At 38.8% G+C, this 12,128-nt stretch overlaps 1 protein-coding gene across 2 annotated transcripts in view; it reads right to left on the bottom strand.

The window, feature by feature from the left end:
• Window positions 1-12,128, bottom strand: part of rad18 (RAD18 E3 ubiquitin protein ligase) — a 287,902-nt gene that overhangs the window by 161,380 nt on the left and 114,394 nt on the right. For both annotated transcript variants that reach the window (XM_087994505.1, XM_087994506.1), the window contains exon 7: window positions 8,621-8,805. In XM_087994505.1, coding sequence (XP_087850631.1) covers window positions 8,621-8,805 — 185 coding nt within the window. The remainder of the gene's footprint in view (window positions 1-8,620; window positions 8,806-12,128) is intronic.

Here is a 12,128-nt window from a genome sequence, read left to right as displayed (position 1 = left end):
ATTGGGGAACTGTGGAAGAAATGGTGGAAAAATTGGTTTGGATGGAGTAGCTGAATTCTGACTCTCATTTGGGAGTGGTAGCAGAGTGTGGGGAGAAGAATTTACCGGGACTGCGTTTAAAGTGACCTGTGTGAAAATATGACTACTGTGATCATGAGCATCACTGCAGACAATGCTTTCAACAATGGATACTAAGAAATCAAGCACAGATTTATAAAATATCAGTTGATCAACTGACCTGCCTTGACATGAGCAATCCGTGCAAAGAATTTGTTTCAAGTGGTAGGGGGCTACAGTCTTTGTCAACTGATCCATGGGAAGAATCCCAGAATAACTTCTGTGTTGCATGATGGTTCCCCAGGGCCTGGAAGCGAGTACAATTAGCTGAATTTATAGTGAACACATTGTACTTTCGGGGGGAATGGTACTCATCAAGGCAGAAACCTGCAGACAGTTCAGAGAGCTATAAGGAGGTTGCTTGGAATTCAACTTCTGAAATATATTGTAAAAGGTAATTTAAGACTGGAACTCGTCCTGTAGGGAGCCTTCAATATTTCGACTTAGACATGAGGTAGAATAGGTAGGGAGTAAACTTGAATTGACAATAATATTTGGAAAGCATTACTTAAAGCCTGATAAGTCGTTTCAGTCATCACAGAAAAATAATTTTGCATCTCAAAGAGAAACAGAGCAGTCGAGAAGTCCAGTGGTCCCCAGCATCACAGATACGAGTCTTCCTCTATTTTGATTCACTCTACTCGATATCAAGAAATGGTTGGAGGTACTGGATATTGCAAAGTCTATGGGCCCTGACAACATACTGTAGACTTGTGCTCCAGAACTTGCCACTCCCCTAGCTAAGATCTTCCAGTATAGTTACAACACTGGCTACTACCCCACAATGTGGAAAATGCAGAAATAACTGCCAACTACTCAGACCCCTTGGCATCATGGTAGCCCACAAACCCACCAACACACTAAAACAGCAGCTAACGAACTTGAAAGACCCTATACAGGCAACAAGCAAAACCAATGTCATTTACAACATACCTCGCAAGAACTGTAACAAACACTACATTGGACAAACAGGCAGAAAACTAGCCACCAGGATACATGAACATCAACTAGCCACAAAAAGACATGACCCACTCTCACTAGTATCTTTGCATACAGATGAGGAAGGACACCACTTCGACTGGGGTAACACATCCATCCTAGGACAAGCCATACAGAGACACATGCGAGAATTCCTAGAAACATGGCACTCCAATCGGAACTCTTATCAACAAACACATTGACTTGGATCCCACATACCACGCCCTGAGAAAAAGAACAGGAAATGGCATCACCACAGGAAATGACATTCCCAACCCAAGGAAATCTAAACACATAAATACAAAGTGGGCCATACTACTAGTGCTTCATCGAAGGCTCACTGATGATGTTACCTAACATGGTGACAAAACGTCTGAACACGAACTTTCCAGCTCAGTGAACAAACTTACATCCACAATGTGGAAACTTGCGCAGGTACATCCTGTGCACAAAAAGCAGGATAAATCCAACCTGGCCAAAATACAATCCAATCAGTCTACTTTCAATCATCCCGTAAAGTGATGGCAAGTGTCATCAACAGTGTTATCAAGCAGCACCTGCTCAGCAATAAACTGTTCACTGATGCTGAGATATTGTATTATCAACATCTTTACTAACCCACTCACAAGCGCTTTATATTTCCCACTCACAAGCACTTTATATTTACTAATACCACGTTCTCATTCATTTACAACTCCTTAAAACATCCTCACAAGCGCCCTATATATAATACTGTGTTCCCATTTCAATCATTCGTAACTCTTTATATAATGGGTTTTCATTCATTCAATAAACCGCAGTTCTGGAGTACCTTTTATATTGCAAGATAGAGTAAATTAAAACAGTTTTTCCAAATCCATGACTGCTACCTCACAACTTCAACACTTATCAGACCTATTTACATCAAAAGCTACCTCTGAATAAATATCAAAGACTACTAACCTATTCAAAAGCAATACCTCCACCACCACCTTATTTCCAAAGTTTTGGTCGAGTCGTGGAGACATTATAATACTAATCAGCCCCTACCATCTCTCAGGACCTGAACAGACTGCAAAACATCAAACAGTTTCCCCAACTAGTATGTACTTGTTGAAAACATATTAACAGGACTGCTAAACATACTACCAAAGCAGCGCTTCACAGCAAAACAGTGACTCAGTGGTTATCACTGCTGCCTCACAGCGCCAGGGACCCGGGTTCAGTTCCATCCTTAGGTGATTGGTTGTGAGGAGTTTGCACATTCTCCCAGGGACTGCACGGGTTTCTCTGGGTGCTCTGGTTTCCTCCCACAGTCAAAAGATGCGCTAGTTAGGTGAATTGGCCATGCTAAATTGCCATTAGTGTTCAGGGATATGTAAGCTAGGTGCATTAGTCAGGGGAAATGTAGAGTAATAGGGTAGAGGCATGGGTCTGGATGGGATACTCTTTGAAGGGTCAGTGTGGACTTGTTGGGCCAAATGGCCTGTTTCCACAATGTAGAGATTCTATGATTTGAAACTGCGTGAATGTATGAATGTATGAAATTCCCACCAGCAAATAGTGAACAAAATCTCATGACCCAGCAGCAGTAATCAGTTTAATATCTTTTATACTTTTATTTAGTGCATGTATGATTTCTAACTAAGTTAAATCATATCGGTCTAGTATTTTACTAACATTTACATTTAACATTCAGACAAAAAGGACCAACACCTCTTAACTATGCAAGCAGAAGAGATAGACACTCTTAATCCTACCAGTAGCAGCACCCAGTACTTTGCAAACCATGCTTAAACCATCTCCTATTTCCCTAGGACAGCATTCACCCAAAGTTTTGTGTACAATAGATAAAATAACAAAATACCATAGTAATAGAATTTTAATATATGTAAAAACTGTGTGTACGAACTTTGCTACTGCAGTTGCTGAATAAAGAGGTCATTTTGACCATTCACCAATTTCAGTCATCATTTGAACATGACCCCACAAAGCTCAATTTGGGTTCTGCCAGGGCCACTCAGCTCCTGACCTCATTACAACCATGACTCATGGCTGAAAGAGCTGAATTTCGGAGGTGAGGTGAGATCAATGACATTTGGACTCTGCATCAAGGCCCCATTTGACTGAGTGTGGCATCAAGGTGCCCTAACAAAACTGCAATCAATGAGAATCAGGGCAAATTCTCTGCTAGTTGCAATCATACCTAGAACATAGGAAGATGACTGTGGTTGTTGGAAGAGAGTCACCTGAAATTGGATATGATTTCACACAAATCCTAATACCAGTTTTTATGTACAGGTACACAACCATTATCTGAAAACCTTGGTTTTTGGAATTCAGAATTTTTCGGAATAAGAAATAGTTTCACGATGAAGTCAAAAAACAATTACCAAACAGCAGACACACCTGTAAGTACCACGAGTACAGAATTGATGCCTGCCAGTGCTGGGCCACACTGCCATGTCATATCTGAGTGACGTGGGCCAAGTGGGGGGTGTGGAGTTGAGTCATCTGTTTGTACACCAAACAAACTTGTTAATAAGAAAAAAAACTTAATGAAGAAAACTTCGGATTTCAGGATTCCGGATAAAGAATTGTGTGCCTGTACTAGAACTAAAAATTATGACGAAATATGCTACAACTGAGGATGTTTTAACAGCAAATAAAACATTCACAAATTACATGCAGGGCGACATGCACTCAGATTTCCAGTCATGGATTACCCAAATGACACACAATTAGTCGATTTTAATGCTGCTCGCCCATTTCAATCTCCTGACTCGATTGTTCAAATATATTTCGGTTGTGTTCTTGATGGGTGAACATATTACCTCTTAGCATGGAAAGCTACGAATAAAGAAGATAGTTTAAAAGTACCTTGGCTGCAGAAATCTGGCTCAAGTAGCAACATTTGATTTTAAGAGATATGCTATATTCTGAGAATAGTTTGCTTGTGTAGATAGCCATTCTTTATGGGATAATGAACATTTGACAAAGAATGTGACTGAGAAATGGTTAAGGATTAGCCTTGCTCATAGTAAAGTGATGCTAGAAAGAAATTTCCAAACTAAAATGAGTAAACACTAGTCAACAATTTTACAAACAGAATGGTTTGCCCAAACAAACAAACCTTAGCAGCAGGATCTCTATATTATGATGCGATGTCCCAAATATGCAAAATCACGCTTCCTCCCATTTTAAAATTTACTTTGTATGTTAAAGAAAAGCACTCTGTTAATTATTAATTTTATTAACAAAGTTAAGGAACAGTTAAAAGAGCACGGATTAAACACCCTGATAGCCAAGAAAAATTGCTAGGATGGTGAGTTTTGGTTCAGGAGAAATATATAATACTTCATTTTGTAAATAAATCCAGTGTTAAGTAAAAAGACTGGTGCCTGGTTTCTTATTTCACAGTATGGCCACAGAATGCTTTAAAACACAGAGATCATTTAGATCAGGTTTGAGCCTCAAATCTGTTAAGCTAACTAATCTCATTTAAAGCCAGTAACAAGATTAAAATGATTAACCCTGGTTGAGGAGAGGAAAATTCATCCTGTTTTTGAAGTTTTAGAGAGGATTGATATTGGTAATGCAGTAGATTTTGTAAATGTGACCTTTACCATGTATAACACTTACATGGAAAATAGAAGCACTAAAGGGATGGTGATAATATAGTCCATAATTGATTGCGGCATGCAGAAAACAGAGATGTTTTTTCAGATTTGGAGACTGGAGTCCATTAGGGCCAGTTTTCTTTCCATATTTATAATTGACATAGACTTGGATAGAGAGAGTAAAATTTCAAAGTTTCACACATGATACAAGGTAATAAATGGTGAACAGTAGAACAGCAGACCACAAGAGAATATAGACAGGCTGTTGATCGGTATGAAGTGAAACAAATTAGCAACTGCACTTGTACATGAAGTGCAGTAATTGGCAATTTTGTGAGAAATTCTGGGATGCAGGGCTAAAATTGGAGAGCTGTTTCAAAGAGCCAGTATAGGTATACTGGGCCAAATGAGCTTGTTCTATGCTGTAAGAAAATTGTGAAATAAGAAGCCAGGCAGCAGTCTTTTTACTTAACACTAGATTCATTTACAAAATGAAGTATTACATATTTCTCCTAAACCAACACTCAGTATCCTAGCAATTTTTCTTAGCTATCAGGGTGTTTAATCTGTGCTTTTTTAAATGTTCCTTAACTTTGTTAATAAAATTAACCATTAACAGACTGCATATTTTTAAAAATAAATTTTAAAATTGGAAAAAAGAGTGATTTTCCTTATTCGGGACATCACATCATAATGTAGAGATCCGGCTGCTAGGATCGCCAGTAGTTTGTTTGGGAAAACCATTCTCTTTGTAAAATTGTTGACTAGTGTTCATCCATTTTAGTTTGGAGATTTCTGTGGTCAATGTTTCCCCGAGATGCTCCTCTTTGTTCACAAGAGGGACTTAAAAATGTCTCAAATCAAATTCCATCTTTATTGCATGAGATTTTGCTGGTATTTAGGGCACAGATTTGCAACTCAATTCGTTTATGATTAGAGCCACGAGATACTGGTGGCTGAAACAAATTCCACTTTTATTACAAGAGATTTTGGGATTGCATTCCACATGCCTTTTTTTGTGCAAAGCACTCACAAAGCAATTTACAATTAAAAATTCGTGAAGTAGCATTCCATCTCCATCTCCAACTCCACTTCAGAACAATGGTCATAGACAAGCCTCCCCTAATCTGGATCACATTTCATTTCATTGATAAAAGAAAGTCACACACCCATATAGAGCCTTTCAAGCTACAAATATCAGCCAAATAACTGGGGAGAACTCAAACAGTGTCACAAGATCTTTTACATCCAGCTGAGAGAGCAGGTGGGACCTCACTTTAACATCTCTTCACAGACGTCACTAAAAGACTCCTTGATCCAGGAGCTGGTTCTGTTCTCACCCTAGATGGGGACCACAGTTATCCTGAATTTCTCCGTCAGCCCCTTAAGGTCATCCTAGTTTAAAAACAGGGAGGTTATGCTGCAGCTGTATAGGATGCTGGTGAGGCCACACCTAGAGTACTGTGTACAGTTTTGATCTCCTTACTAGAGAAAGGATGTACTGGAACTGGAGACGGTGCAGAGGAGGTTCACTACATTGAATCCAGAATTGAGAGAGTTGACTTATGAGGTAAGATTAAGTAGACTGGGACTCTGCTCATAGGAATTTGGAACAATGAGGGAGGATCTTATAGAAACTTATGAAGGCAATAGATAAGATAGAAGCAAGGAGGCTGTTTCCATTGGCAGGTGGAACTAGAACTAGGGGGCACAGCCTCAAAGGTGAAGCAGATTTAGGACTGAGTTGAGGAGGAACTTCTTCACCCAAAGGGTTTTGAACGTGTGGAATTCTTTGTCCAGCGAAGCAGTTTAGAGTACATCACTGAGTGCTTTTAAGGCAAAGATAGATAGATTTTTGATTAGTAAAGGACCTAAGGGTTATGGTGAGCAGGTGGGTAAATGGAGCTGAGTCCACGAAAAGATCAGCATGATCTTATTGAATAGCAGAGCAGGCTCGATGGGCCAGATGGCCCACTCCTGCTCCTATTTTTTTAAGTTCTCTCCCCTTCAAGGTACTTATTTATATAAATCAGATGCCTGTGTGATTGATAGGTTTTGGAAATAACACTGACATAAAGTGATGTCCATCCAGAGGCAATAACTGCAGAGCCTTCAATGAACACTTTACCACTTTCAATTGCTAATTCCTCTACAGACCCAATTTACTTTCCCTTCTATGATCAAAAACAGTGCAGGGAAAAAAAAATTACATGTCGTAAAACACATGAAATATTTAGTCTTCTCACTTGAGGCCAACAGGATGATGAGTAAAATATTTTGCACTGTTTCTAGAGTTATGTTCAAATCTCAGCCATTTGGTTGTAAACACAGAAACACTAAGTGCAACTGAGGTAAACTGGCTCCAAGTAAGCAAAATTCCACAGGTTTCTTTTTCTTACTTCGCCGTGTAAATTGTAAGTACCACGATAAACCATGAATGTCTTTATTTGTTGCTCCACAGGAACAAACAGAAGTAAATGTCTAACTCACAATAAGAACAAGAAAGAAAATTTAATTGAGGTACATAAAATAACTAGGGATCTAGGTAGAGTGGGCAGAACGGATCCATTCCCCTTTGCAGAGAGATCAATAACAAGGAGACACAGTAAAAGACAGAAGGTTTAGAGGGGAGTTGAGAAATATTAGAGGGTTGTGGGAATCTGGAATTTATTGACTGAAACATCTATACTTGTCTAAGGCTATCTGGATATGCCCTTAAGTCCTGTAAGTGACAAGGCATTGAAGGAAGAGCTGTGGGTTGGAATTAGGCTCGATAGCTCTTATTCAGCTGGCACAGACACAATGGCCAAATCAGGCTCTTCTGCCATAAATTTCGATCATTCCTTAATTCGTGAAGCAGCTAGCACCATAACTGTTTCAGTTTATCTGCGATGCTCCAGTTCAGAGACAGGATTTCCAGAGTGCGCAGAAATGTCTCTCCTTAATGGTTAGTATTCAAATGTCAAATAACAGCAAATAGCATTCATGCTGCACCGTTAAAGCATCAGTTTATGTTCAATTTAAAGTCAAAGCGCAAGAGCCACACAAAGTTGAAAGTTAAAATTTAAAACCTCCCATTGTTCTGTTGAATGATTGAATTGCCATAAATGAAGAGGCTGTGCATAACCTCAGCATTTATAACAGTGCACCAAGTTTCAAAAGTAACCACAGTTAGTACAGCTTGGTTCAACTTGCAACATACACTTCAATTACTTGAAGGTTTCTATGCAACATAATGATGTCCATTAACTTCTAAGGCGCTGGTTGTGATGTTCCACTTAATTGTTCATCAGCTTGTGACTCCAACCCCTCCACTATTGAGTTTAATGGACAGGAAAACCACGGTGAGCTAAATGCATTAGTATAAAGTCCTGGTTATTGTGTTTACCTGCTGCTCTGAGTGTCTGACTGGAAGGGCTAAGGAGTTGACACTTCCAAATGGATCATTAATCACCGAGTTGAAGCATCATGCAGGAATAAGTCACAATTTAGGAATCCAAGGTGGGCTAGGCAGAACTGTTTTGCCAAAAGGAAATCAGATTGCAAAATGCATTACCTGGAAGCAGGGAGGTATACACAGGTCCAGAAAATAACTGGGGCCAATTTGAATGGAGGAACACACAATGAGGTGGTGAATAGCTGACATTGATTTCTGCAAAAAGTATTAACTGATCTTTTCCATAATTATCTTCACAATTCAGGAATCTTTTGCAGTACACATGCATTTTCAAAAGTTAAACTTAACTTTGTTTTCAAAATTCTAACATTCACTTGCATTTGATCAGTTAATTTTTGGTAGTGGTGGGGGGTTGTTCCCATTTGTCTTAATTTAAATACTTATGAACATTAAGGATAAACTTACATAGAAAAAGAACGTGCACATGCAATGTTGTTTTACTCCTGACAATTTAGAGGGTCTTACTCACCTGATCTGGGGTTTAAGGAGTCACACTGCGAATTGTAGGTCTGCACAAATGTCTGGTGTCGTTTAACCATCTGTGCTTTAGTGCCCTGAGTTGACAGTCCACATTCCTTTAACTTCTTCCTCAAATCTCGCTCAGAAAGCAGATTATACACTAGTTTAGGTAGCAGCTTCCTTTGGTTCACAGAGCTTGAGTAGAAAACAAACAAGAGAATGCACCTTGTTAATAACGGCTTCCCAGAATGAAGTAGCTTTGATCACAGCAATAACAAAGCAAAGGTATCTGTTTCAATCTCTCAGGTGCACCTGTTCTGTTGAAACCCTTCCACAACACTGCTTCTTTGTCAATCCTCCATTTTCCCCAAATCAAGGATAGTGCACCACTCTGGTTGCTCCTTGACTGTATCCGACTCTCGTAATAAGCCATCCAAGAAACTAAATTAAGTGCATGACGCCTCAGGATCAACCCAAGAATGAAAGCAAGTGGGGCAAACCTCTCCGGTCAATTGAGGTGCTGATTCACAATGCCACCACTGCAATCATACTGCACTCCACATCCTCACAGGATACTTCATGTTTTGTCACCCTAGGAAAATTAATGGCAAACAAAATGCAGAGAATACTGGAGAAACACAACAGGCCTGGCAGCATGCGTGGAGAGAGGTACAGAGAGAAGCTCTTGAAGAAACTTATCAGACTCAAAACATTAACTCCAATATGAATCTTTGTCAAAAACGTTTCTCTTTTTCTTTCTCCATGGATGCTGCCAAACTTGCTGAGTTTCTCTAACATTCCAGGAAAAGTAACACTTCAGCCATTGGTCAAAGGCAACTTAGAATAGGGGTTAGGAATAAAGTTGAGCTGCTCTCTCATCCTCTTCCAAAAAAGGTCATGGAAAGTTTGTGAACAATACAGTCCACTCGAAACTGCATTGCTTGCTTTTGCATTTAGCTCATCAGAACTTTCACAGAATTTAGCTGTAAGTCAGACGTCGTCCCTCAGAATCTAGCAAACACAACCCAATGCTGTATATATTTAACTTTCAGCCCAAGAGAACATAAACTCACTAGGCCTCATTTTAAATGAAGAAAGTCACATGATTATAAAGAGCTGTAAACTAAGATTAGTTTTTGATTGTTCTCATGTGTCAAATATTCTCTTCAGACGTATACCTAGATGGCTCTATTTCCATACCTATGCTTTTGTAGCCTCTGCCCAAGACAATAGTTGGATACTCTTAATAATGACCCAATGTCAATTACTAAGACAGAAGGGTCCCTATAGTAGAAAATAGGAGTTGCACTGGGTAAAAATAAAATGCCCATCTTTCTAGAAGGGCGAAAGAAAGAAAAAAGCAACAAAAAAGCACAAATAAAGGATGCTGAGAGCAACACAGGTCCAATACAGTGATATTATATTTTATGACAGCCTTCTGCTTTATAAGACAGAAAATGAAGGAGGACCAAATTAGAAAATAAGACATTTATTTGGAGGATGTAAGTGGAGGAATAGTCCACTTCTTCTCAGTCAATGCAAATATTATGTAGTTACTGAAACAAAAACATCATAGTTCTAAGAAGTTGACCAAATGAGGGTAATAAGGGCAGGGCTCATTCTAAATGCATCCATTTTTCATCAAACTGAATATAATTTCATTATCTGACCCAGTCTGCAAACTTTACTTATCTATAAATCCCTAGAGGTAAAGTTCGACTAAAATAGGATCCATGATCAATTGTGAAAATCACAAAGTTAATCTTTGTACCATCTACTGCTGATAGTTCAAAGTCAATTTTTGCATTAAAAAAATTTACTCAATAGTTTGCTTGAATAAATAAGTAGAAATGTAATGCTCAAAAAAAGAGAATTAAATTGAATCATTCAAATTAAATGACTGAATGAAATTGATAAGCTGCAGTGGCTTAATTAAGGCTCAAACTTCCTCTTAGTTTGTTGTAGAAGGAGTGGGAGTAATGTGTTCCTGGTTTATCTGGTTGTTTGGTTCACATCTCTCTGATACCTCTGTCAACAATTCACAAAAATGGGATCTGTACTACCAGCAGAGTTCAACTAGCCTAGACAGGTACTTAACCCCTATACTACAGAGTGAAAAATAGGGAATAGATCCCATCAATTCAGTGGTACTCCAATATACAGTATCACATTCTGGTAAAACAAAAGCAAGATTATACAATTAAAAGTAGGGCCGTGGGTAGTGTTGTCGAACAGAGAAACTGTTTAGGTACGTAAATCTTTGAAGTTTGCACCACATATAGATAGGGTTTAGCATGCTTGCCTTCGATGTTCAGACCTTTGAGGATAGGAGTTGGGGTGTTATTTTGAGGTTGTAGAGAACGTTGGTGAGGCCTCTTCTGGACTACTGTACCCAGCTCTAGCCTTGATTGATTGATTTATTGTCATGTGTACCAAAGTACATGACAGCTTTGTTTACAAACAATACAGGCAGATCACAGTAAGCAAGGAGTACATATCAGAGTTTGTAAAAAGATGTAAACAGAGGCATATAGGTTACATTGCACAATGCATACATAGGTGAGATCAATGTTAGCAAGAATTGTTACAGAGTTAGAATGTAAGTTTAAAAGTGGAGAACAGTTATAAAAAAAATGCTAGAGTTAGATCTGTTGTAGGGAGCTTACAAGAAGTCACTCAATGTAAACACCATCTTGAATCCAAGCTCTGTTCTGGAAAGGATATTATTTGGCTGGAGAGGGTTCAGAAGAGATTTACCAGGAAATTGTCAGGAAGGGAGGGTTTGAGTTATAAGGAGAGGCTGGGACTTTTTTTTTTAAACTGAAGCGTAGCAGGTTGAGAGGTGACCTTATAAAGGTTTATAAAATCATGAAGGGTATAAATAAGGTGAAAGCCAAGTGTCACTTCCATAAGGTGGTGGATTTCAAGACTGGGGCCATGTTTTAAGGTGAGAGGAGAAAGATTTTAAAATGACATAATGGGCAACTTTTTTTATTTACACAGACAGTGATTCATGCATGGAATGAGCTTCCAAAGGAAGCGATGGATGTGGGTACAGTTACAACAATTAAAAGACATTGAGATAAGTACATGAATAAGAAATGTTTGGAGGGATATGGGCCAAGTGCAGGCAGTTGGGACTAGTTTAGTCTGGGAACATGATTGGTATGGACTGGTTGGACCAACAGGTCTGTTTCCATTCTGTATGATTCTATGACTCTACATTATACTTCTGTTATTAGCATTTTAGAAATGGTGAATTGTTCTGATGGACTCTTAAGATTTTCATACAGATTGAAACCAAACATCAAGGATTCAACTGTAACAGGTAGCATATGTCATGCTTCACAACAATTGAGATTACAACTTGAGATATAAAGCAGAAATATTAGAACTTCCTTCCTTTGCAATTCTCTATTTCCTGTCATATCATCAATCTCAAGGCAGTGCAGCTTCATACTCAATCATCTGCCTCAAGGCTGTGCTACGATCTTTGTAAAGAACGATAACTTTGAAGA

This window comes from Chiloscyllium plagiosum, unplaced genomic scaffold, assembly GCF_037043375.1.
Source record: "Chiloscyllium plagiosum isolate Xiang-an unplaced genomic scaffold, Cpla_swu_hap1 HiC_scaffold_14, whole genome shotgun sequence".
Taxonomy (NCBI): domain Eukaryota; kingdom Metazoa; phylum Chordata; class Chondrichthyes; order Orectolobiformes; family Hemiscylliidae; genus Chiloscyllium; species Chiloscyllium plagiosum.
The sequence above is the reverse complement of the archived record's forward strand: the minus strand, read 5'-3'. Positions and strand labels throughout refer to the sequence as shown.